The sequence below is a fragment of the Pongo pygmaeus genome, chromosome 20 (assembly GCF_028885625.2).
Source record: "Pongo pygmaeus isolate AG05252 chromosome 20, NHGRI_mPonPyg2-v2.0_pri, whole genome shotgun sequence".
Taxonomy (NCBI): domain Eukaryota; kingdom Metazoa; phylum Chordata; class Mammalia; order Primates; family Hominidae; genus Pongo; species Pongo pygmaeus.
Window position 1 is genome coordinate 39,405,208 of NC_072393.2, and position 27,733 is coordinate 39,432,940.

The following is a 27,733-nucleotide window of genomic DNA, read 5'->3' on the forward strand; positions in this document are numbered from 1 at the left end:
GACTGGAGGAATCTTTGTCTCCCCCTCCTTCCCCAAGAAAGACATAGGTTGCTAATTTTTATTTTGTTGAATGAGGACATTAAAAATAAATTAACCGTGAGCCAGGCACAGTGGCTTAGGCCTTTAATCCCAGCACATTGAGAGGCTAAAGCAGGAAGGTCACTTGAGGCCAGGAGTTCAAGACCAGCCTGTGCAAACTAGCAAGACCTCATCTCTACTAAAAAATAAAAAAAGTTAGCTGGGCTTAGTGGCACATGCCTGTGGTCCCAGCTACATGGGAGATTGAGATAGAAGGATCACCTGAGCCCGGGAAACTGAGGCTGCAGGAAGCCATGACCACACCACTGCACTCCAGCCTAGGGGACAGAGGTCTCATCAATAAATAGATAATGAAAGGACATTTTAACACCCCACTACAACCACTAAAGATACAAATAAATAAAAATATAAGAGGAACACAACCTCATAATACAGATAGTCTTTTATATTGCATGTATTTAACTTCAGGCAAAAGCCACTCTATTTTCCTCTTTAAAAAAACTTTTTTATACATTAATGAATACTTTCTCAAACACTTCAAACTACTGCTTAGTACTTGAAATACAACATTTAGAATCTGGGATACTACCTGAATGTGATGAGTAGTCACACATCTCATATCCTTTGTTTTCTTGCCAGTTCGATCCTTTGGTACAGAAGACAGACCGACAGATCGTCCAATACCACCTCGAGATGAAGTCTTTGAATACATTATATTCCGTGGGAGTGACATTAAAGACCTTACTGTTTGTGAGCCACCAAAACCACAGTGTTCTTTGCCTCAAGACCCAGCTATTGTTCAGGTAACTGATGGTAAATTTGTCTTGAAGTACAGGTAAACTCTGCACAGGGTTAGTCTTGGCTTTTTTCTCTCTAGCTGAATGTTCATGTAGCTTATCATTTCCAAGTTACCGGGATACCTGAAATTACTGGATAATGTTCTCATCTAGGTTTTTCTCTTTGTATCATAAATTAGAACTAAGGTAAGAAACAGCTGAGGAATTTATTATGAAATATTTTCTAATTTCAACAACAATTACCATAGCTAACATTGAAGGCTACTCTGTAGAAGTGCTGTGCATGTAAGACACCCTCTGAGGTTGGTACCATAATTATTCTCACTTTTAACAAGTGAGGAAGTTCAGGTGGAGCCGCAATTTGAACAGATCCAGGCAGCCTGCTTCAGAATCTAAGATCCGTGCTACCATGCTATTGAGATATGGTTTATATTGCAAACCAAGGCAATAACAGCTACTCTTAGGTAAGATTATTAGGCTTAATGGGAAAAAAAAAAAGCAAAATCACATTGTTCTGCATATGTTATAATATGTAGTGTTGGGTTTTGTTTTGTTTTTCTTTTTCTTTCTTTTTTTTTTTTTTTTGACAGAGTCGTTGGAGTACAGTGGCGCGAACTCGGCTCACTGCAACCTCCGCCTCCCGGGTTCAAGCGATTCTTCTGCCTCAGCCTCCTGAGTAGCTGGGATTACAGGCACGCACCACCACGCCCGGCTAATTCTTGTATTTTTAGTAGAGATGGGGTTTCACCATGTTGGCCAGGCTGGTCTCAAACTACTGACCTCAGGTGATCTGCCCACCTCAGCCTCCCAAAGTGCTGGGATTACAGGCATGAGCCACTGTGCCTGGCCTGCAATGTTATATAATAAGAAAACACAAACATCAATGTATTTTAACATATTTAGATCAGCTCTTAAATCTCCCAATTTAAGCTTTTTAATAAGGAATTGTAAATTTTGTTCTTGCAGCATAACCTGGAGAAATTCTCTACTCTCATCTTCCCCTACCCTTGTTAAGTCTTATTTTGGTGAAAGGAAGCCTGAAGTGGAAATGTGAATCTCTTTAAATGGAGAAGGAAGAGACACATTCTTAATAGAGATAGCTCCCTACACCAAACACTGGTGTTACCTTACTGTCTCTTTTATATGGCTTTTGATAATTCTCCAGAAACCAGTTATTTGAGTAATCAGTTTTATGGAAGGAGAAAAACTAAGAGAGCACATATGAAAATGGTTTGAATAACTACTTCAATAATCATAAACTTCTACTTGATCTTCTTATTCATTCGTTCAGTAGTATTTACAGAGTATCTGGCATGTGCTTAACACTAGTGGTGAACACACAGAAAAGGTCCTGCCATCAGTGAGTGTATGTCCTGGTAGCCTTTAATACACTTCATGTTTATATTATGAAACCGTTTATAATAAGATAATATATGAAGTATACATGTATTAATATATGTTATATATTTTATATGCTTTAGGTTTAAGTTAAAGTTTTTATAAAATGTTCCTCAGCTTAATGTAACTATAAGTAAAAATGTAAATGGTTTTATGTGGGATGTGTTTATTTCTACATCTGTGAATTTAATGGTAGGCCTCAAATGATTGAAAATAAGAGTAAAATCATACGTGAGATTTATATCAACATCAGACTAAAACCCATTATTACTAAGTGTGATTTTTCTCATATTTTTCTTTAAGCAAAGTTACTTTACTTAAGTAACTTTAATTCTTTCCTCAATCTATAAAACTCTTAACTCAAATGGGGAGTTTATCGTAGAAAAAAGTATTTGTAAGTCACATTGAGTATAATTGGCACATTATAGACAGATACTGAAATCAAAAGGTTGTTCGGCTATTTTAATATTAAGTGCATATTGTAATTCATTTTATATCTAGTAGTTATAATTTAATAGTTTTCTTAAAAGTGTAAAAATCTGGAATTTTTTTTTTCATTATATACATGTTGCTTAGAGCTTGGAAAGATAACTCATGATTTTCCTTCAGTCCTCACTAGGCTCATCGACCTCTTCATTCCAGTCCATGGGTTCTTATGGGCCTTTCGGCAGGATGCCCACATACAGTCAGTTCAGTCCAAGTTCCTTAGTTGGGCAGCAGTTTGGTGCTGTTGGTGTTGGTATGTTTTCTTTTTCTTTTATTTTTTTGTTTTTGTATTCTTCCTTTCTTTACCACAAAGGTATAGAAACTCAACACAAACTATTAGAAATGTTGTTTGATGTTCCTTTTGTAACTTTGCTTTATGGTGTTCAGAACACATTTTGATGATATCTTAAAGCCTTTATTGATATTAGTGGGTTTTTTAAAGTCAGCTTTCACAAAGTAACTTTTTTTTTACACCTAGGTATATCCAATATCTACCAAATCTTATTGGTAATTGGGTTTTTTTTTTTTTTTAAAGACAAATTCTCACTCTGTCACTCAGGTTGGAGTCCAGTGGCACTATCTTGGCTCACTACAACCTCCGCCTTGTGGGTTTAAGCAATTCTTGTGCCTCAGCCTCCCAAATAGCTGGGATTACAGATATGCATCACCACACCCAGCTAATTTTTGTATTTTCAGTAGAGGTGGAGTTTCACTGTGTTGGCCAGGCTGGTCTTGAACTCCTGACCTCAGGTGATCCACCTTCCTCGGCCTCCCAAAGTACTAGGATTACAGGTGTGAGCCACTGCGTCTGGCCTGGATTTTAATTAATAAATTTTTCTTTTTAATTTCTTTTTCTTTTTTTTTTTTTGTTTTTCTGAGGCAGAGTCTTGCTCTGTTGCCCAGGCTAGAGTGTAGTGGCATGATCGCCGCTCACTGCAACCTCCACCTCCCAGGCTTAAGCAGTGCTCCTGCCTCAGCCTCCTGAGTAGCTGGGATTACAGGTGTGCGCCACCACTCCCGGCCAATTTTTTTGTATTTTTAGTAGACATGGGGTTTCACCATGTTGGCCAAGCTGGTCTCGAACTCCTGACCTCAAGTGATCCACCCACCTCAGCCTCCCAAAGTGCTGGGATTACAGGCGTGAGCCGCCAAGCCCAGCCTAAAACGTTTATTTTAAACATATATAAGACATGCACACATAAAGATACGCATAGCATGATTGAGGGCTTGGTGCTTTGTTTCTGTAACACTGGATTTGAAACAACTGTAATGAGAATGTATAGCAGGGCTGGGCGAATGACAGGCTTGCTTATGGCTGGAGGGTCAAGGGCTATTGAGTGCAAAAGCTGGATGTAATCAGGTTAGCTCAGTGTTGTTTTGTTTTTATAGCTGTGCATTTTACCGTTTAAGTACACCTTTATTCCCATGGTAAAGAACAGCTTTAAAAAAAAAAAATCGCTTCTCGGCCTTTTGGCTAAGATCAAGTGTAAAAAAAAAAAAAACAGCTTTAAATCTCAAGCTTTTACCCCTAATCTTTTAAAATTTCATTGAAATAATTATCAGTTTACTGTTTCACTGCACCACAAATTTAGTTTCAGGTGTATCTTGAAACTCATTGATATGCTAATAACTTTTATTAAAATTATTAAATTCCTTCTTATGAATATACTTTTTATACAGATGTGACTTAAGTATTTAAATGTTTTACTTATTCACAAAATAACAAAGAATGGCAAAAAAAAAAGCAAACTAAAACTGAATGAGCTGGGCGCGGTGGCTCACGCCTATAATCCCAGCACTTTGGGAGGCTGAGGTGGGCGGATCACCTGAAGTCGGGAGTTCAAGACCAGCCTGACCAACATGGAGAAACCCCATCTCTACTAAAAATACAAAATTAGCTGGACATGGTGGTGCATGCCTGTAATCCCAGCTACTAGGGAGGCTGAGGTAGGAGAATCGCTTGAACCCAGGAGGCGGAGGTTGCAGTGAGATGAGATCGTGCCATTGCACTCCAGCCTAGGCCACAACAGCAAAACTCCGTCTAAAAATAAATAAATAAATAAAACTGAATGAATATAAACAGAAACCACAGGTGCTATTACATATTAAATTGATAATATAACCACACAGAGGGCTGGGTGCAGTGGCTTACGCCTGTAATCCCAGCACTTTGGGAGGCCGAGGCGGGCGGATCACGAGGTCAGGAGATCGAGACCATCCTGGCTAACACGGTGAAACTCCGTCTCTACTAAAAATACAACAAAATTAGCCAGGCATGGTGGTGGATGCCTGTAGTTCCAGCTACTCGGGAGGCTGAGGCAGGAGAATAGCGTGAACCCGGGAGGCGGAGCTTGCAGTGAGCCAAGATCACGCCACCGCACTCCAGCCTGGGCGACAGAGCGAGACTCCGTCTCAATAAAACAACAAAAAAAACCACACAGAGGAAAAAATAATTCAGATAACTTTTACACTCTTAGTAGGATATATTCTAACAACAAATAGAACTATTAAGAAAACTTGACTTTGATTTGTATTATTGGTGTTATTTATTTATTTATTTATTTTTGAGATAAGATCTGGCTCTTACCCAGGCTGGAGTGCAGTGTCACGATCCCGGCTCACTGCAACCTCTGCCTCCCAGGCTCAAGCCATCCTCCCACCTCAACCTCCCGAGTAGCTGGGATTATAGGCATGCACCATCGCTCCCGGCTAGATTATTTTTTTGTATTTATTGTAGAGACAGGGTTTCCCCATGTTTTCCAGGCTGGTCTCAAACTTGTGACCTCAAGTGATCCGCCCACCTCAGCCTCCAAAAGTGTTGGGATTACAGGTGTGAGCCACTGCACCCAGCCAGGTGTTAATTCTTAAACTGTTTTGTATGTATTATAGGAAAGGGCAAATGAATAAAATACTTATGTTGGGAAATAGTGTTTTTACCATGGAGAAGGAAGATATAAATATGGAATGGGAAAGGTGAGAAAGAACCCTGTGGTGCTGAATATAAATAGATGGTATGAGTATGGACTCATTTTTTAAAAACTGGTTATTTCCTAGCTCTGTTCATAGAAAGGACCTAGAAACAATGGAAACCCCATAGCAAAGAACACATGTAGACTCAGCTCTTAGTTTCTAAATACCACTCCCCACTAAAAGGAACAAGGGCCCATTGAAAAACAAAGGAAAAGACATACTTTTTTCACATAAAAATGCCTGCTAATAAGTAGAAGCAGTGGTAGATAAAGAAAATTGCCATTTTCTAATCTCAGTATAATAATTAGCGAGGATTATCATTAGATGCTGAAGTCATTGGGTGAGAGGTGTTAGGACAGGATATTAAGGTGGTCTTAAAGTATCGTCCCACAATTTACAAAGGGGGAAAAATGGACCCTTGTAACACAGACATCTGGTGGTTACCAACTTCGTCAAGTGCTCAAGTTTAGCATTGCCATGAACAATTATGTGTCTCCTGTTGTGATGATTGGGGTGGGGGGCAAAACATAATATCACCTTTGTGGGGTTCTTGCTGAAAATGCAGAATCTAATTTTGAAGAAATAGGCTTATATATCCAGAAGGTGGGTTGTTTTGCAAGACAGTTATCCACACTCTTCAAAAGATTCAATATTACAAAGAATGGAGAGAGGCAGCAGAACTGCTTTAGGCTGGCAAAGACTGAAGAGACATAACATCCAAATGTAATATAGAATCGAATACTGGGCTTTTAAAAAGTTGGCATGTTTGTAAGAAGTTGGTGTGAAGAACATTTTAGAGACTACTAAGGAACTTTGAGTATGGACTAATTGTTGGATGTTGTTATTACTGTTAATTTTCTGGTTAATCATATGGGAAAGTGTTTTTGTTTGGGGGAGGTGGTTTTGAAGTATTTAAAAGTAAAAGGGCCACATTGATTTTAGCCTCTCTAAACAAAAGAAAAATGTGCATATTAAGGTATAAAGATGGAGAAACAGAGTGGGTTTGGTTAGATGTTAGCAGTTGATGAGTCTAGGTGAGGAATATATTGATATTCTGTGTACTCCTTCAATTTTAACATAGGTTTGACATTTTTCATAATTAAAAATTAATTCCTTTTAGACTTATTTTAGGTGAAATAGTGTAACTTTGGTCCATAAATTTCCAAATCCAGTAGTAAGATCAATGTTATTTATTCTTGTTAAATCAAGATATACTGTATGTTAACTATAACTTAGAATCCTTTCCTGGGGATCCAAGTAAGGAAAGATTGCAAATTGTATTATCCTTTTTGAGGCTTCTTTGACTAAATTAAATAGTTAGCTGACTTTGAGATCATCATTATACTTCTTATGTTACCATGAAGTTTATGTAACTAATTATGTTCAAAAATTTGAACAGGATCAAGCACGTAGTATCTATATAGTAACTATTGCTTCTGCCATTCTTCAAGGTTTACTCTCTAATCAGAGTATTTTGTGGTTGTGAAATGCTTTTATAAATATTTTAATCTAATTTTAATATTATTGTGGGTTGTTGGTTTATTACTTGGGTGTCACAAAAGTAGAAGGTTTTACTGGTGTTTTCCATGTCAGTAGAATAATCTTTGCAGGGTCAGATTATTTTTGATTAATTGATTTCCATATTGGTTAGGATAATTTGTGGAGTGGCTAATTAGAAAACTAAGTGTTAGAAGTTACCAAATGAGGAAGAGGAAAGCTGTGGCATTGGTCAAGGTGACAGATGTTTTTCAGAAAAGGAATTAACTTAAATTTAGCTTGTTTTTTGAGATGGCGTCTTGCTCTGTCACCCAGGCTAGAGTGCAATGGTGCGATCTCAGCTCACTGCAGCCTCCTCCTCCCGGGTTCAAGCGAGTCTCCTGCCTCAGCCTCCTGAGTAGCTGGGGTTACAGGCATGCGCCACCACGCCCAGCTAATTTTTGTATTTTTAGTAGAGACAGGGTTTCACCATGTTGGTCAGGCTGGTCTCAAACTCCTGACCTCTTGATCCGCCCGCCTCAGCCTCCCAGAATGCTGAGATTACAGGCGTAAGCCACCATGCCCAGCCAAATTTAGCTTTTGTTGGCACAAAGTAAACCACTTTTTAAGCTAGGCCTCTTTTCATTTTTGGTTCCTACTATTCTGATTTTAAAAGGAAATTTAAATGAATCTGGATCACAGTATTGCTATTTGATGAGAAAATTTTTATATGTTTACATTTTCATGTGTTATTACTATTGCTTTTTATTTTTATTTATTTATTTTTTGAGACAGGGTCTCTTTCTGTCACCCAGGCTGGAGTACAGTGGCACAACCACAGCTCGCTGCAGCCTAGACCTCCTGGGCTCAAGCAGTCTTCCCACTTCAACCTCCCTAGTAGCTGGGACTACAGGCATGTGCCATCATGCCCGGCTAATTTTTGTATTTTTGGTAAACACAGCATCTCAGCATGTCATCCAGGCTGATCTTGAACTCCTGGGCTCAGTCTGCCTGCCTCCACTTCCCAAAGTGTTGGGAACCACCATGCCCACCCTTATTATTGCATTTTAGTAAGTTTTGTTTTTTTTTTTTTCATTTGTTTGGTTGGTTGGTTTGGTTCTTGTTTTGTTTTGTTTTGTTTTGTTTTGTTTTTTGTTTTGTTTTGTTTCTGAGACTGAGTCCTGCTCTGCTGCCCAGGCTGGAGTACAAAGACCTTAGCACTTTGGGAGGCCATGGCAGGAGGACTGCTTGAGCTCAGGAGTTGGAGACCAGCCTGGGCAACATAGCTAAACCCTGGCTCTACAAAAAAAAAAAAAATTAGGCAAGCATGGTGGCACACTCCTGTAATCCCAGCTGCTCCAGAGGCTGAGGTGGGGGGATTGCTTGAGCCTGAGAGGCAGAGGTTGCAATGAGCCAAGAGCACGCCACTGTACTCCAGCTTGGGAAACAGCGCCAGACTGTGTCTCCAAAAAAAAAAAAATAATAATAATAATCTTGCTTATAGTGAAAAACATACAAATTAAATCTACACTAAGACACCATTTCTCACTATCAGTTTGGCAAAAACTCAAAAGCTTGATTATATACATACTCTTTTGGCAAGTATGTGAAGAATATATACTCTCATACATTGAGAAGAATAATATACCAGGTAGAATTAAAGGACTTTTCTTTGTTTTTTTGTTTGTTTGTTTGTTTGTTTTTGAGACGGAGTCTCACTCTGTTGCTGCCCAGGCTGGAGTGCAGTGGCGCATCTCCGCTCACTGCAAGCTCCACCTCCCAGGTTCACGCCATTCTCCTGCCTCAGCCTCCCGAGTAGCTGGGACTACAGACGCCCGCCACCACGCCCGGCTAATTTTTTGTATTTTTTTAGTAGAGACGGGGTTTCACCGTGTTAGCCAGGATGATCTCGATCTCCTGACCTCGTGATCCTCCCACCTCGGCCTCCCAAAGTGCTGGGATTACAGGCGTGAGCCACCGCGCCTGGCGGACTTTTCTTAAAACTGATGCAAAAATAATTCTTATGTGTAAGAGATTAGATCATTACTGGCCTTCATTTCTGAACTCTTGGAAAAATTAAACATCTCACAATAAATGAAGCATCAAAACAGTATTTCCCTGTGTTACCATTGAACAGTAGAAAGAGCTTACTGCTGCAGTTAGAAAAAGGATTCATAGAAACAGTGAAAGGTATAGATTGACCAGCTATCTAAAGTAATTCTATAGCAAGGATTAAAATGAAGAAACATGGAGCAATTAGATATTTTTTCTGTTATATTTACTCCAGTTGATTGTTTAAGTCTCATAATCTTATATGCCAGATGGAGGAATATTGGCTGAGTAGACCATCAGTGGGTACATTTTAGTTGATTAAATAGCCAACCCATATTGCAGGATGGTTCTCTTAGGTCTCCAGTGTTTTGTAGAGACTAATTTTTAATCACTGAGTGATGAAGCCTTGAAGAGATGCTTACAAACTTTACAGTTAGCATAAAGCCAGGGGGGTGTTTCAACCATTATGGATGTTAAACTAAGGATTGTTAAAGATCAGACCAGGCACAGTGGCTCAGGCCTGTAATCCCAGCACTTTGGGAGGCTGAGACGAGTGAATCATTTGAGGTCAGGAGTTCAAGATCAGCCTGGTCAACACGGTGAAACCCTGTCTCTACTAAAAATAAAAAAAAAAATGAGCCGGGCATGGTGGCGTGCGCCTGTAATCCCAGCTACTCAGGAGGCTGAGGCAGGAGAATCCCTGGAACCCAGGAGGCGAAGGTTGCAGTGAGTTGAAATCACGCCACTGTACTCCAGCTTGAGCGACAGAGCGAGACCCTGTCTCAAAAAAAAAAAAAAAAAAAAAAGAGAAAAGAAAGATTGTTAAAGATCTACTTTGGTAAAACGTGAGGGAATTAAACATTCCAGTTAAAAGGCAGAGAGTGTCAGACTGAATTAGAAAAAAAAAAAAAGACAAGGCCCAACTATATTATGTTTATAAGAAATGCACTGAAAGTGAAAGAATAGAAAAAGGTATACTATACAAACAGCAATAACAAGAAAAGTGTGTAGCATATATTAATATCAGACAAAGGAGCTTAAAGATCAGGATTTCTTCCAGAGGTAAAGGTTGGGGGGGGCGTTCTTCATAAAGATAAGGATCAATTCATCAGGAAGATACAACAGTCCTAAATGTGTAACTTTTATAAAACAGTATACCCAACAATTGCAGAATATTGTTTTAAGTAGACATGAACTGTTCAACAATATAGACCAAATGCTGGACCATAAAATAAGTCACACTAAATTCCAAAAGGAATAAAATCATACATGCTATATTATTAAACCACAAAATAAACTTGAAATTAATAAAGGTAACTTGAAAAATCCCCAGATAACTTGGTATCAGGTAAACTTGTTAATCACTAATAGATCAGAGGAGAATTTACAAGGGAAATTAGAGAATATTTTAAATCTAGACCAGATGTGACAGCATACACCTGTAATCCCAGCACTTTGGGTGGCCATGGTGGGAGGATCACTTGAGGCCAGGAGTTCAAGACCAGCCTGGGGAACATAGGGAGAGCTTGTCTCTACGAAAAAAAATTTTTAAGTAGCTGGGTGTGGTTGTACATACCTGTAGTCCTAGCACTCAGGAGGCTGGGGTGGGAGACTTGATTGAGCCCAGGAATTCAAGACTGCAGTGAGCTGTGATGCTGCAGTGAGCTGTGATTCTGCCTCTGCACTCCAGGAAAGGCGACAGAGCTAGACCTTTTCTCTAAAAAGAAAAAATTAAATTTAAAAAAATTTATTTTTAATTTAATGACCAGAAAGTTTGTGGGTGTAGCTAAAACAGTGTTTAGAAAAATTTTCATAGCTTTAAATACATGTATTAGAAAACAAGAATTTTCGGCCGGGTGCAGTGGCTCATGCCCATGATCCCAGCACTTTGGGAGGCTGAGATGGGCAGATCACTTGAGGTCAGGAGTTCAAGACCAGCCTGGCCAATGTGGTAAAAACCCGTCTCTACTAAAAATACAAAAATTACTCAGGCGTGTTGGCATGCGCCTGTAGTCCCAGCTATTTGGGAGGCGGAGGCGGGAGAATCACTTGAGCTGGGGAGGCAGAGGTTGCGGTGAGCCAAGATGACGTCCCTGCACTCCAGCCTGGGTGACAGAGGAAGACTTTGTCTCAAATAAAAAGGAAAATAAGAATTTTTAAAATCAGTGCTTTAAGCTACCAGTTTAAGAAGCTGGGAAGGGGCCAGGTGTGGTGTCTCCCACCTGTAATCCCAGCACTTTGGGAGGTCAAGGCGGGCGGATTACCTGAGGTCAGGAGTTCGAGACCAGCCTGGCCAACATGGTGAAACCCCATCTCTACAAAAATACAAAAATTAGCCGTGTATGATGGCAGGTGCCTGTAATCCCAGCTACTCAGGAGGCTGAGGCAGGAGAATCGCTTGAACCCAGGAGGCGGAGGTTGCAGTGAGCCGAAATTACACCATTGAACTCCAGCCTGGATGACAGAGCAAGACTCTGTCTCACAAAAAAAAAAAAAAAAAAAAAATACTAGGAAAAATGGTTAGCTGGGCATGGTGGCGAATGCCCTTAGTCCTAACTACTTGGGAGGCTGAGGTGGGAGGATTCCTTGAGCCCAGCAGTTCAAGGTTGCAGTGAACTATGATTGTGCCACTGCCTTCTAGCCTGGGTGACAGAGTGAGACCATGTCTCTAAGAAAAGTTGGTGAGGACGTCAGGGGACAGCTAGGAAAAAAATGAAAGAAAATTATTCCAAAAGTAGTAGGGGGGAAGAAAATAAAAAGATAAGAGCAGAAATCAATGAAATAGAAATAGATTATATTATCAGCAAAGTCGAGTTTGTTTTGGGTGGGTTTTTTTATTTTTTTTTATTTTATAAGATTGAGGCGGGACGCGGTGGCTCACGCCTATAATCCCAGCACTTTGGGAGGCCTAGGTGGGTGGATCACCTGAGGTCAGGAGTTCGAGACCAGCCTGACCAACATGGAGAAACCCCGTCTCTACTGAAAATACAAAAAAAATAAGCCAGGCGTGGTGGTGCATGCCTGTAATCCCAGCTACTCGGGAGGCTGAGGCAGGAGAATTGTTTGAACCTGGGAGGTGGAGGTTGCAGTGAGCCAAGATCGCTCCATTGCACTCCAGCCTGGGCAACAAGAGCAAAACTCCGTCTCAAAAAAAAAAAAAAAAAAAAGATTGATAAGTCCCTAACAAAACTGATTAAGGAAAGAAAGAACAACCAAGCAACCAAGCAAGTTGCCAATACCAGGAATGAAAGAGTAGACATCAGCATAGACCTTAAAAGAATAATATGGGAATATATGAATGTCAACAAATGTGATAGTTTGGATGAAGTGGGCAAATTTGTTGAAAAATAGTAAACTAACACAAGAAGAAATAAAATCTCAATATCTCTATGTCTTCTAATGAAATTGAAACAGTAATTTAAAATCACCCAGAAAGAAAATTCTAGACTGTTTACTGTTACATTCTACCAAACATTTAGGGAAGAAATAATTTTTACTAATCTTACACAAACTGTTTCAGATAGCTATGCACCATGATGCATGCCTGTAGTCCCACTAACTCAGGAGGCTGAGGTGGGAGGATCTCTTGAGCCCAGGAGTTCAAGGCTGCAGTGAGCCATGATCGTGGCACTGCACTCCAGCCAAGGCAACAGAGCAAAACCCTGTCTCTTAAAAAGGTAAAAAAGGCTGGGTACGGTGGCTCACACCTGTAATCCCAGCACTTTGGGAGGCCGAGGCGGGCAGATCATGAGGTCAGGAGATCGAGAACAGCCCGGCCAACATGGCGAAACCCTGTCTCTACTAAAAATACAAAAAAAAAAAAAATTAGTTGGGCATGGTGGTGCGTGCCTGTAGTCCCAGCTGCTCGGGAAGCTGAGGCAGGCAATCGCTTGAGCCCAGGAGGCGGACGTTACAGTTAGCCGAGATCGCGCCACTGCACTCCAGCCTGGCGACAGAGCAAGACTCCATCTCAAAAAGAGAAAAAGAAAATTCAGAGAATTGAAGAAGAGGAAATATTTGCTGACCCTATAACCAAGGCCAAATATACCAAGGCCAAAATACCAACTATGACTAGATTGTTACAAGAAAAATAGATCATTGTCTCCCGTGAACATAAACGTAATAATGTTTATTAGAAGTAGAAGCCAGCACTTCAGAAGAAGGATTGTATATGATGACAAAGATTTATCTCAGGACTGCGAAGCTGCAACATTTGAAAATCGATTGTAACTTACCAGGTTAACAGACCAGGAATAAAGAATAGAGAATCCAGAAATAGACCCACTCAGATACTTACAACAGAGTACCAAGACAGTTCAATGGAGAGAAAAGACATTGTTTTAACAAGGGGTGTTGCAGCAGCTGGTTATCTGTGGAAAAAATAAAACTTGACACCTGGCTTAAACTATAAATTAAAAATAATTTGGAATAGATTATAGACATAGATTGGTAGTAGAATTGGAGTAGAGGGAGGGGTATGTGACATGATCAGGATCTCACGGAAGAGATTTGCTCTAACCATTGAATGCGTAATCCAGAGGACAAGCAATGGGAGGCCAAGCCAGGTGAGGAAACAGCCTGGAGATGCAAATATACATCAAAGTGGCTAATGTCTTGGTCATCACCCAGGAATACTAGAAATAACTGGATGGGCTCTACTCCCCACAGAATTCTTGAAAGCACTAGTCCCCACATTACTGGGATATTGTGGGAAGTTGTGTTGGGCTTCTCCCGAGCTTACTGGAGCTGCAGCCTGACTGGATTGCACCTCCAAGGGAGTCCCAGTGGTTCCCCTTGTCTAAGATACTGTGCTGCTCTCTGAAGCCACTTTTTTTTTTTTTTTTTTTTTTTTTTTTGAGACAGTGTCTCACTCTGTCGCCCAGGCTGGAGCACAGTGGCCCAATATTGGCTCATTGCAACCTCCACCTCCCAGGTTCAAGCAGTTTTCCTGCCTCAGCCTCCCTAGTAGCTGGGACTGCAGGCATGCGCCACCATGCCTGGCTAATTTTTGAATTTTTGTGGAGACAAGGTTTCACCATATCGGTCAGGCCAGTCTTCAACTCCTGACCTCGTGATCTGCCCACCTTGGCCTCCCAAAATTCTGGGATTACAGGTGTGAGCCACTGCGCCCGGCCCTAAAGCCACATTTTAAGAGGGATAAGAACAAATAGAATTCATTAAATTAGGAGTCCAAGAAAGGAGGGGGAGAGTGTCATAAAGACCATGTGAAGTGAGTAATGGTTGAAGGGACTGGAGTTGACTAACCTGAAAATGAGCAAATTGCAAGGGGCGTGATTGTAATCTTCATGTGTTTTAAGAGCAGAAGGATAAACTGCTGTGGGCTAGACTGGTGAAAATATAGAAAATGATGAGAGAAGAGGTAGGTTTTATTAACTGAAGTAAATAGTTTAAACTTTTATCTTGAGGACAGTGGAAGCCATCAGAAGGTCTAAAGCACGATAATGTTATTACATTTATCTTTTGTAAAAAATCACTCTGACTACCATCTTTAGGTTGGATTTAGAGGTTGTGGAAGGGGGAGGTGCTGTTGAAATACAGTGAAAACCTGCTTAGATGAAATACTAAGGAAAGAGCACAGTATATCAAAAGTGAATGATCCCTAAGTACTGTAGAAACTTAGAGAAGAAATTTGATATAACCTAGTATGGCAGAGAATTGGGCCGTTTCTAGGGACTTTTTTACTCATATTGCCAGAACTTTTTGCAGCTGCTTTAGGCAGAATGCAACCTCACAGTCCCATCTTAAGAGGAAGCATTGAAACCAGAGTCCATTGTGTGTTGCCTTGGAAATGCTGAAAAAGCTCCTCGTAAACCTGTCTGCTGATTTGGCTATTTGTCCAGATACTTAGTATTAGAATCATTGAACCTTAATGTTGGTGTTGAATGTACCATTTCTGCTACTTCTCTAGCTGGTATGGGTCCTTGCTGTCCCATCTGCATAACTGCCTAGGACAGCACTCCATGTGTTATAAACATTGCTTGCATCCAAGGATAGTGGACAGTATATTGGCTCCCCCTTCCCCCGCCCCTCCATATTGCCATAAAATTCCCAAACTATTCAGTACACTTTAATTTCCAAGATTATTAATTTGTACAGATGTTGGGGGGAGAGGTAGACAGTTACCATCATTAATATGCTGCATTACTTTATACCATTGAATAATGTAAAACATTTTTTTAAATTTTTTTATCATTTAAAAACATCTCTTTAAGCTGGAAGCTCTTTGACATCTTTTGGAACAGAAACATCAAACAGTGGTACCTTACCCCAAAGTAGTGCGGTTGGTTCTGCCTTTACACAGGATACAAGATCTCTAAAAACACAGTTATCTCAAGGTAAGCTATATCATCCCTAAAATATTTCCATTCTAAACTTTTATAGTGGTTTTTGTGTTTTTCTGAATGTAAGAGCTTTTGCAGCTTGTAAATCATGTGTATAATTTCTATTTGGTTCTTTTAAAATTTTTCTCCAAATCGCTGTATTGCAATGAATATATTATTGAATGACTCTCACTATTTAGACTTATTACAGTTCTTAGATCATGAAACTGAAATGCTGAGCATTCTCTAAGTTGGACTTCTTTTGCAAAGCAATTATATAACTTGTATGTAACACTTAAATATATCAAATTAGGCTCAGACTCACCGTTAAAGTTGAGCTGTCCAAGATGAATTGGAAATGTCATCTGAAAAAAACTGTGTATTATGCTGTTACATTTTCCCTAACATCCTCACAGGATGGAGAGTAGTGGTTCTCAGTGTAGGCTACCCACAACTGAATCATCTGGGGTGCTTCTTAAAAATTTAAATCCTGAGACTTACACATCAGAATCCCTGGAGCCTGAGGATTTGTATTTTAATAAGCTTCTTAAAGGATTGTTTTATTTCTTAAGATTCTGCTCTTCAACCAGCCAGTCTCATAATTTTAAATGGTTATCCATACCTTTTATTCTTACCTTTGTTTCTTTCTTTTTTCTTAATCTTTCAGTCTCATAATTTTAAATGGTTATCCATACCTTTTATTCTTATCTTTGTTTCTTTCTTTTTTCTTAATCTTTTTCTTTCTTTTATTTACTTATTAGAGATGAGGTCTCCCTGTATTGCCCAGGCTGGTCTCGAACTCCTGGGCTCAAGCAATCCATTTGCCTTGGCCTCCCCAGAGTGTTGGGATGTTGGGATTACAGGCGTGAGCCACTGGGCCTGGCTTTTTTTTTTTTTTTTTTTTTTAAAGAGATGGGTCTCACTATGCTGCCCAAACTGAAATGCAGTGGCTATTTACAGATGTGATCATAGCTCGCTGCAGCCTTGGACACCTGGCCCCAAACAAGCCTCCCACCTTAGCTTCCCCAGTAGCTGGGGCTACAGTCTTGTGCCACCATGCTCGGCTTTTCCTTATCTATTTTTATGCACTTTAGAAATGGGTATTTTTGGCTCATTGCTTTATATGAATGGTTTTTGTTTTGTTTTGTTTTTAAGTAAAGCAATGTTAAGTCATTTCAGAAAGACCTATAATCACAAGACAGTATTTTAAAAAGCTATTAAGGGTAAAAATTCAATGCTAAACATAATCTTATGTATTTCACTTAAGATATTTTAAAATAGTTCTTACTGTTACTCATATTGATTAGCTTAATTTTTTTCTTTTTTTTTTTTTTTTTTTTTTTCTTTTAAGATGGAGTCTTGCTCTGTCACCCAGACTGGAGTGCAGTGGCACAATCTCAACTCACTGCAACCTCCACCTCCCAGGTTCAAGCGATTCTCCTGCCTCACCCTCCCAAGTAGCTGGGATTACAGGCATGTGCCACCACGCCCAGCTCATTTTTTTGTATTTTTGGTAGAGATGTGGTTTCGTGATGTTGGCCAGGCTGGTCTCAAACTCCTGACCTCAGGTGATCCACCTGCCTTGGCCTCCCAAAGTGCTGGGATTGTAGACGTGAGCCACTGCGCCCAGCCTACTTGCTTAATTTTTAAACATTCTAAAGATTGTTTGTTTGTTTTTGAAATAGGATCCTGCTCTGTCTCCCAGACTGGAATGCAGTGGTGTGATCATGGCTCACTGCAGCCTCCACCTCCTGAGCTCAGGCCATCCTCCCAATTAGCTGAGATCACAAGCAAGCACCACCAGCTAGTTTTGTAGGGACGGGGTTTCGCCATGTTGCCAAGGCTGGTCTGGAACTCCTGGGCTCAAGCGATCCACCCACCTTGGCCTCCCAAAGTGCTGGGATTATAGGCATGAGACACAGTGCCCGGCCTATTCTGGAATTTTTAGTTAGATCAGGAACACATGAAAAAGAAGCATAAATACTGAAATTAGCATTATTCATGAAGAATGAGAACTAATAAGGAACTTAAATTAGGCACAGGCAAAATGTAAATTAAATATACAAAAGCCAGTAGTTCTGGCCGGGCACGATGGCTCATGCCTATAATCCCAGCACTTTGGGAGGCCAAGGCAGGTGGATCGCCTGAGGTCAGGGGTTCGAGACCAGCCTGGCCAACCAACATGGTGAAACCCCATCTCTACTAAAAATACAAAAATTAGCCGGGCATGGTGGCGTGCACCTGTAATCTCAGCTACTCAGGAGGCTGAGGTGGGAGAATCACTCGAACCCGGGAGGCAGAGGTTGCAGTGAGCCGAGATTACGCTGCTGCACTTCAGCTTGGGCGACACAGCGAGACTCCATCTCAAAAAAAAAAAAAAAAAATTAATAGTCCTAAAGCCTAATCCATTGATTATGTAATGAGGAGAAGAGATGATTACAGTAATGCAAAACAGAAATTGTGTACAAAATACACAAGAAATAAGTTGGTCATACTAAGAAATATGACCAACTTCTATGATAAATAATGTAAGAGAGGGACATAAAAGTTGCATATAATGGAAGAAACATATCTTATTCCTAGGTAGAAGAACAAGAACAGTACCAGCACTTAGGGAGGCAAAGCCAGGATTATCACTTGAGCCCAGGAATTTGAGACCAGCCTGGGCAACATAGTGAAACTTCATCTCTACCAAAAAATTTTAAAAATAAGCAGAGTATGATGATGGACACCTGTGGTCCTAGCTACTCAAGAGGCTGAGACAGGAGAATCACTTGAGCCCAGGAGGCCAAGGCTGCAGTGAGCCCTAACTGTACTACCTCACTCCAGCCTGGGCAACAGAACCGGGACCCTGTCTCCCAAAAAAAAAAAAAAAAAAAAGATTCAGTGTTGAGAATACTTTACTCCTCATAGCTATCAAATTTGTTGCAAATTAATTAAAAATCAATGCAAATAGAATAGTAGGAGAACTTAGTAAAACAGATTATCTTTAAAATAAACATGGAAGTGTGGCTGCACATATTTGAAAAATAAAAGTAATGGGTTTACTGACATGATAATAAAATGTAGCAATGCAGGAAAAAAGAAAGAGATGAATAGAAAGCAATAGGCAGTCAGAAACAGATCCGAGTATAAATAAGAATTTATCCTGGGTGCAGTGGTTCATGCCTGAAACCCTAACATTTTGCGAGTTCAAGATAGAAGCCAGGGATTTGAGACTAGCCTGGGCAACATAGCAGGACCCTGTCTCTAAACAAATTGAAAATTAGCTGGGCGTGATGTGTGCGCCTATCAGCTACTTGAGAGGCTGAAGCCAGAGGATTGCTTGAGCCCAGGAGGTCAAGGTGGCAGCAAGCTGTGATTGCGGCCCTGCACACTAGCCTAGGCAACAGAGCAAGACTTCATCTTAAAAGAATTTAGTAGATGATAAAGGTATTATTTTAAATTAGTGGAGAGAAGGCTGTCTGTTCCAATTAATAATGTGGCCTGATCATTTGGAGAAAGTCACTCTAGATTCTTTCCCTCATACTGAGCACCAAAAAAATATAAATTTTAAATAGATTAAAATGTTAAAAATTTTGAAGTATGTGTTTATTAAAAGAAAGAGGTGTATTTACATAAAGCTATGACAAAGAAGCCCTAAGAGTTTGCATTTAAGTTTTATCAACTAAAATTGCTGAATTTCACAGAATTAAAATTCCTAGAATTTTCTTTTAAGTGTGATAAGATTGTGAAGATAGCTCAAGGGAGTGTGTCTATAATATTACGCAGACATCACTTCTGGATTTATTCCTAATAATGTGTCCAGTATCACAGTATCACCTGTATTTCCCTGTTTGTAACAAAACTGGCATCATGATGATTAGTGGGCCTTAATAGTGAAAAGGCTTTTTAAGTACACAACAAATGTTTCTGTACTTGTTCCTGTTGCCCCATTGCTTGTACTTCTGTAGTTCTTATGAGCCATAGGATCTTTTCTCAAAAACCTTAAAGAAGTTTTATAAACTTATAGGATGATTTAATGTAGTACCATAAAATTAACTGTAGCAATAGGCTTTTTCAGGAAGACACGTGAAATTAAAATTTAGCAAGGTGTGGTAGCGCACACCTATAGTCCTAGCTACTCAAGAGGCTGAGGCAGGAAGATCACTGGGTCCCAGGAGTTAGAAGTTGCAGCGAGCTGTGATTGCGCCACTGCACTCCAGCCAGAGCGACAGAACAAGACCCTACCCTGTCTCTAAAACAAAAACAAAACAAAATGTGTTTTATAAGTGATTATAAAATGTTTTTTTCATAGGCCAAAACTTACATAAACCATGATTTCCCATTATAATCCAGTGGAAAAATTGCAATGCTTCTATTAGTGGTAACTTAATTTTGAAATGTTAAGTAGATTGTGCGTATGTCGGTTTCTGGGTTTTGATAAATGATCATTTATTTGGCTAACTTCGCCATTAATGGCTGAAATGGTATTGCACATTTGTAATTGCATACTTTAGATAATCATAAATTGGGGAAATATTACTAATAAGTTATCCCTGAATCATCTAGGTACATAATAATGCATTGTCAGCACTCACCAGTTGTTTGACGCCTGCAAATATGCACAGATGGACAGTAACATTTGCAGCATATTTGGGGGATTTTTTTACATGAAATGAGCATTATTTTTTTAAGCAAAACATTATATTTTGGAATAATTATGAGATGTGAGTGCCTAAGCAGAGATGTCCAGCAAACATTATCAGGACAGAAAGCATGATGGGAGCACCTGATGTTACATTCTTCACTTCATGCTGTGACCAGGCTCTGACCTCATAAAAGGAAAAATATAATTTATAAGTACAAACCCCATTTTTTGTTTTGGCTCTTTTATTTTTGTATTTTTTGAGATAGGATCTAGCTTTGTCACCCAGGCTGGATGCAGTGGACCAATCTTGGCTCACTACAACCTCTGCCTCCCAGGCTCAAGCGATCCACCCACTTCAGCCCCCTGAGTAGCTGGGGTTACAGGCATGTGCCTCCACACCTGGCTAATTTTTGTATTTTTTTGTAGAGAGAGGCTTTCGCCATCTTGTTCAGGCTGGTCTCGAACTCCTGAGCTCAAGTGATCTGCCCACCTCAGCCTCCCAAATTGCTGGGATTACAGGTGTGAGCAACCGCGCCCAGCCAAACCCCATATTAAGCAAAAACTTGCCAAGAGATCTTTTAAAAGGCAAGGAATTAGTATGGCTACTGTGTAATTATCTGAAGGGTTTTTTTGGTTTGTTTTTTGGTTTTGTTTGTTTGTTTTTTGCTGGCCTTTTAGTTTTTATGTTTAATTACCCAAGCCCCTAAAGCATTAAAGAACTTCACGTATCTAACTTTCTAGTTCTTTTACTTTACTTTATTTATTTATTTATTTATGAGACAGGGCCTTGCTCTGTCACCTAGGCTGGAGTGCAGTGGCACGATCTCGGCTCACTGCAGCCTCTGCCTCCCGGGTTCAAGCTATCCCATCTCAGCCTCCTGAGTAGCTGGGAACACAGGCATGTGCCACCACACCTGGCTAATTTTTGTATTTTCAGTAGAGACAGGGTTTCGCCATGTTGCCTATACTGGTCTTGAAATCCTGGGCTCAAGCGATCCTCCTGCTTCAGCCTCCCAAAGGACTAGGATTACAGGCATGTGCCACTGCGCCCGGCCCTTTACTTTCTTATAATAGAAATTTAATGGAGTTAATACCTGTAGATAGATGTAAAGGTATTGTTTTAGTCATCTACAGAAAGTACTGAGAAAGATTAAAACAAGTCACCATAGTCTTATGGTTGTCATTGGCAAAAACTACAACATGACCTTTGATAATTCTAGGGAATCTCGTACCAGGCAGCAATTTTTTTTTTTAATGTAAACTCTTCCACTAAGTAGAAATAACAGATGAAATTGTGAGGGGGAGGGAGTTGTTTTGAAGCTGTTGAAGTTTTTTTATTATTATTATTTTTTATTTTTAACCTAATGACAAGCCCACTAAGGATACCATTCTTAATATCTGGTCTGATAAGTGGATTAATTCAAATTTGTGCTAAGGATTTGAATTGGTAGAAATAAAACTCTGGACAATTTTATTTAGGGTCTAGATTATTTTGAAATCTCCAATAGGGTAGTTTCTTATCTTTTGGTTACATTTTAGGTCGCTCAAGCCCTCAGTTAGACCCTTTGAGAAAAAGCCCAACCATGGAACAAGCAGTGCAGACCGCCTCGGCCCACTTACCTGCTCCAGCAGCTGTTGGGAGAAGGAGTCCTGTATCAACCAGGCCTTTGCCATCTACCAGCCAAAAGGCAGGAGAGAATCCGGAGCACAGGCGAGGTAGAACTTTAGCTGTTTACTGTTCCTTAATTGACTGATCAATGTTTTCCACTCACTTTATTTTCATTAGAAGGATTTACTTCATATGAATGATCCCAGAAAATTAAACTGAACATCATAGAATGTTTGGTCTTTCAAATTTGACTCAAAGTGTTGGTGGTGTGGATATAGTTTTTTGGGCATTGCACAGGCTTTGTTTTGGGTTTTTTGGTTTGTTTGTTTGCATTTCTAACTATGGAAGTTTTTGATGATGTGCCCTGAGTTGATTTGGCACTTTGCATGTCTTCTTCTGTAGCTGAAGTACACAAAGTTTCAAGGCCAGAAAATGAGCAACTCAGAAATGATAACAAGAGACAAGTAGGTAAGTTCTTGGATCTGAAAGTCATATCCTATGCTTTTCAACAGGGCAAATATTTTAAATGTAGGATACATAATTACTATAAAAAAATGAAAGGCGGGGGTTGTGACTGTAAAGGAGGAGCGCAGGGGAGTGTCACTGTGGTGACAGAACAGTCCTTTATCTTGATTGTGGTGGTGGTTTTGCAAATCTGTATATGGTAGAACATCATAGAACTATGCATAAAGACATACCAAAAATGAGTACATGTACAAACTGGTGACATCTGAACAAGGTCTGTAGTTTAGTTAATTAGATTGTGCCTGTGTTAGTTTCTTGGTTTTGATAATGTACCATAATTATATAAGATGTGACTGTTGGAGTTTGGGAAGTTGGGTGATCGGCACAAAGGACGACTGAACTAGTTTTTCAATTTTTCTTTTCTAAAATTACTTTAAAATAAAAAGATTTTTTAAAATTTTACTTTTCTGGAAAAAAATTCTACTTAGTGGTAGGACTTTTTTTTTCTGAGATGGAGTTTCACTCTTGTTACCCAGGCTGTAGTGCAGTGGTGTGATCTTGGCTCACTGCAGCCTTTGCCTCCCAGGTTCAAGTAATTCTCCTGCCTCAGCCTCCCTAGTAGCTGGGATTACAGCCGTGTGCCACCATCCCCAGCTAATTTTTGTATTTTTAGTAGAGACAGGGCTTTGCCATGTTGGCCAAGCTGGCCTCAAACTCCTGACCTTATTTTCCACCCACCTCAGCCTCCCAAAGTGTTGGGATTATAGGCGTGAGCCACCGCACCCAGCCAGGCAGTTATCTTTTAATATGTTCTTGAGTATTTCCTGCTAGTAGGATTTGTTCGTTTATATTTACATTTTCCTATGGCTTCTACTTTTGTGGTTCTTATGTTTTGTGTCAGTTTCAAGTTAGGATTATAAAATTGGTTTTCAGGGTTTTCTATGCCTTTGGGAATGGAATTTTCTTTATGTTACAAGTTTGAAACGTTTCCTCATTAAAATTAAGCCCAGAGGCCAGGCACAGTGGCTCACACCTGTAATCTCAGCATTTTGGGACGCCGAGGCGGGCAGATCACGAGGTCAGGAGTTTGAGACCAGCCTGGCCATATGGTGAAACCCTGTCTCTGCTAAAAATAGAAAAATTAGCTGGGTGTGGTGGCACACGCCTGTAGTCCCAGCTGCTCGGGAGGCTGAGGCAGGAGAATCACTTGAACCCGGGAGGCGAGGTTGTAGTGAGCCAAGCTCACACCACTGCACTCCAGCCTGGGTGCGACAGAGCGAGAGTCCGTCAAAAAAAAAAAAAAAATTAAGCCCAGATCCTGTTTTTGAATCAGTTGTTTAAGAGCTGTAGTTTTCTTTTATGATTATTGATTTAATAAGGTTTTATATTTTCTTTATCTGTTTTGTAATATATAACATTCCAAAATCATTCATTTTATTAATATTTTCAAATTTATTAATGGAAAGTAAATTATAATTTTACAACTCTTCTAAGTTAAAAAGGGAATGTATAATCTACTTTATTTAGAAAACGATTGAAAAATGATCTTTCACTTAATTTTAGAAACCTAAATATGGTATTTTTAGATGTATGTGTACTCTTCTTCTCTACATTTATATATATATTTTTATATCCCTTATTATTATTATTATTATTATTATTTTTTTTTTTTTTTGGAGACAGAGTCAACCTCTGTCGCCCAGGCTGGAGTGCAGTGGCACAATCTCAGCTCACTGCAACCTCCACCTCCCGGGTTCACGCCATTCTCCTGCCTCACCCTCCTGAGTAGCTGGGACTACGTATGCCATGGAATACAGAATTTTGTTTAATTTGACTCATATTTTACCTTTTTTATTCAGAAAAAGAGAGAGCTCCCCTCCCAAAATAAAATAACTGCCATACTATCTTTCATTGCCGTTCAAAACTCACCCCACCGAAGAGGTTCATTAACAGAACAGTGCATATTCTTCCAGATTTTTTTTGTAGATTTTACAGACACAGACATCTATACCCAAAACTTTTTTTTTTTTTTTTCCTGGAGACAGAATCTCGCTCTGTCACCCAGGCTGGAGTGTAGTGGTGCGATCTCTGCTTACTGCAGCCTTTGCCTCCCAGGTTCAAGCCATTCTCCTGCCTCAGCCTCCTGGGTAGGTGGGATTACAGGCACGCGCCACCACGCCTGGCTAATGTTTCTGTATTTTTAGTAGAGATGGGGTTTCACCTTGTTGGTCAGGCTGGTCTCGAGCTCCCGACCTCGTGATCCGCCCGCCCCGGCGTCCCAAAGTGCTGGGGTTACAGGCGTGAGCCACCGCGCCTGGCCCCAAAACATTTTTTTTTAAGACAGAAGGATCATGGTGTAATTCTGGCTTGTGGCTGAGGCATTTTTAATAGTAGAGGTGAATGTTTTAAACATCCTACTTATCTAGATTTATGTCTGGATATGCTGCTGTGGGGTTTTGTGGTTTGTTTTCTCAAACCCAGGCAGTTTGCCAAACCTCAGCAAACAGCACAAACCTGTCTGTTACCCTGTAGTCACTTCTCATCCTTGTCAGTATGTGTGGAGCATTTCACGCAATTGTGATCATTAAACTCATACTGCTTTCTGCTCTGCGTTTTTCAGTTAACATCAAATATTCTTCCTCTGTTTTTTTTCTTGTTAGTCATTTTTCTTGTGTTGGATATTTGGGTTCCCATGTTTTTCGCTATAAATTATGCTACTTTGTATTGCTTTATCATGTCTCTTATGATTGGCTGAAATTTTACTGTGTTATAGAGGAGAGAGAATATGTAGATACAGGAAGGCTTGAATAATATAGAGCCATCTAGAGAGACACAGTAAAGATGGAGTAGAAAGTGTTTGGAGTTAGTAAGGATTGGTGCTTATCTGTTTTTTATCTGTGATGTGGAAATAACACCTATTTTCTTGCAATTTGTGCCGATTGGCGTTTATTTTTCTTACTATAAATCTTGGTTCCTGTTATTCTTTCCATAAAAGGCTTTCTACATTTTGAGAACCCACTATGTGTCTGGCACTTCAGTTTGCCGGTGTTGGGGATATAGCAGTAAGGAAAACAAAGCCCCTGCCCTCAAGGAGCATACATTAATTTAGTGCAGAAGCCTCCACACTTGCCTGGCTGTATACTCTGTCAGTAACACATGTGAGTGTGGACTCCATAAATACAAATGTTTAGAAATTTTGTGTGAGCTATTCTCAGTCTACATATTAAATATTAGTGAAACTTAATTTTTTATTTTGTATAAAAAATACAAATACAATAAAATATATAGAGACCTGTAAGCATTTCTGTTGTTGACTGTTGAATCTAAAGAGCACAATAGCAACATCTGTGCTAAACCAGCTATTACATATTGAATGTCCTTTGTATATATTCTTTATTATCATAGCTCCAGGTGCTCCTTCAGCTCCAAGGAGAGGGCGTGGGGGTCATCGGGGTGGCAGGGGAAGATTTGGTATTCGGCGAGATGGGCCAATGAAATTTGAGAAAGACTTTGACTTTGAAAGTGCAAATGCACAATTCAACAAGGAAGAGATTGACAGAGAGTTTCATAATAAACTTAAATTAAAAGGTAAGCTTTGATTTTTCTATTCAGAAAATAATCTTATTTGATCTGTGAATTACGGATGTTTCTCAGATTAGGTGTTTTTATGTAATTCAGATTAGCTGTCTTGACTTTTATGATATGTGCTTTTGTTTGTCCTTAGAAGATAAACTTGAGAAACAGGAGAAGCCTGTAAATGGTGAAGATAAAGGAGACTCAGGAGTTGATACCCAAAACAGTGAAGGAAATGCTGATGAAGAAGATCCACTTGGACCTAATTGCTATTATGACAAAACTAAATCCTTCTTCGATAATATTTCTTGTGATGACAATAGGTACAGTTTTGAAGCTGTTCTTTTGCTCTTATGGTACTGATTGAAGTGTAAAATGGTTTCATGTAAATTCATGAGGTTTAATGAATACTACCATAATTGTTTTGTTTTGTTTTGAGACAGTCTTACTCTGTTACTCAGGCTGGAGTGCAGCAGTGCAGTCACAGCTCACTGTAATCTCAAACTCCTGAGCTCAAGCAATCCTCCCATCTCAGCCTCAGTAGAGGGGACTACAGTTGCACACCACCCCACCCGGCTAATTTTTTTCATTTTTTTGTAGAGATGGGGTCTCGCTATGTTGCCCAGGCTAATCGTGAACTCCTGGCCTCAAGACCAGCCTCCCAAAGTACTAGGATTACAGGCATGAGCCACCACACCTGGTCATAATTGACTTTTTAATGTTTTATTTTGCTAAAAGAAAATATATACTAAAGTTCTAAATTATTCATTCAAAAGAAGAAATAACCATATACTTTTGTTTAAGGATATATTCATATTTGAATAGTATCAGTTAAAACAAACATTTAGGTAATGTCTAAGTAGGACCTTTTTTTCACTCCTTTATGTTACAGTTCAAATGAAGCCAGAACCGAAGTGCTAATCTACTTTGAAGTTTGCTGATACCATAAAACTGCCAGATTGTAGTAAATGTGGGTCCAGAAAATTGGCAAATTATTGAGAGGTTAATTAAAGGACCCAGTGTGAGGAACTAACAGTTCTAGAGGTTCTCCTGCCCAATCCAGATTGTCCTTGTCCTTGTCCTGGCTGAAGTTTGGTGCCCTCTGGTGGCAGTTGTTTGCTTTAGTATAAACATGGATGGACATAATTCTGAGTCCCACGATTGGCTGGACGACAGCAGCAATAATTCAGATACTTCTTGGGTTAATTGGTATGGGTCCATAGATTGGGCCAGCAACATAATGGGGACCTAAGGGCCCACCTTCCATCTCCTAGCTTCCCAAGACAAGGCCTCCCTGTCTGACTACCTTCTTTTCCCTTGGAGCTGAGTGGAAAGCGAAGTCAATTACCAATCTTATTATATCTGAATTTCCATTATTTTGGAGCTGTTACTATGTTTATCAGGTGTATTTGCAAGAAACTAATGTCAGTCATGTGTTCACAGGAAGTTCAACAGAATATTATAGGAACATATTGAACTCATATGCCATGAACAACTCGTGATAACTTAGATAAGATGCTTTTTTTTTTTGAGACGGAGTTTCGCTCTTGTCACCCAGACTGGAGTGCAGTGGCGCAATCTCGACTCACTGCAACCTCCACCTCCCAGGTTCAAGTGATTCTCCTGCCTCAGCCTCCCAAGTAGCTGGGATTACAGGCGCCTGCCACCACGCCCAGCTATTTTTTGTATTTTTGGTAGAGACCGAGTTTCACCATTTTGGCCAGGCTGGTCTCGAGCTCCTGACCTCAGGCAGTCCACCCCCTCGGCCTCCCAAAGTGCTGGGATTACAGGCGTGAGCCACCTTGCCTGGCCAAGATGCTTATTTCTAATTAGCTTTAGTAATTACTTAGGCTTAATTTGGGAGTAGCACTGCATATTTTGGCTGAGGGATATTCTT

The 27,733-nt window shown here is 39.9% G+C and overlaps 1 protein-coding gene across 7 annotated transcripts in view; it reads left to right on the forward strand.

The window, feature by feature from the left end:
- LSM14A (LSM14A mRNA processing body assembly factor) overlaps positions 1-27,733 on the forward strand; it is a 60,347-nt gene that overhangs the window by 25,983 nt on the left and 6,631 nt on the right. For 3 of the 7 annotated variants that reach the window (XM_054462848.2, XM_054462847.2, XM_054462851.2), the window contains exons 2-8: positions 679-842; positions 2,844-2,973; positions 15,452-15,574; positions 21,729-21,905; positions 22,201-22,266; positions 25,669-25,851; positions 25,988-26,159. In XM_054462848.2, coding sequence (XP_054318823.1) covers positions 679-842; positions 2,844-2,973; positions 15,452-15,574; positions 21,729-21,905; positions 22,201-22,266; positions 25,669-25,851; positions 25,988-26,159 — 1,015 coding nt within the window. The remainder of the gene's footprint in view (positions 1-678; positions 843-2,843; positions 2,974-15,451; positions 15,575-21,728; positions 21,906-22,200; positions 22,267-25,668; positions 25,852-25,987; positions 26,160-27,733) is intronic. The other 4 variants (XM_054462850.2, XM_054462849.2, XM_063657513.1 and 1 more) reach the window with 2 other exon arrangements.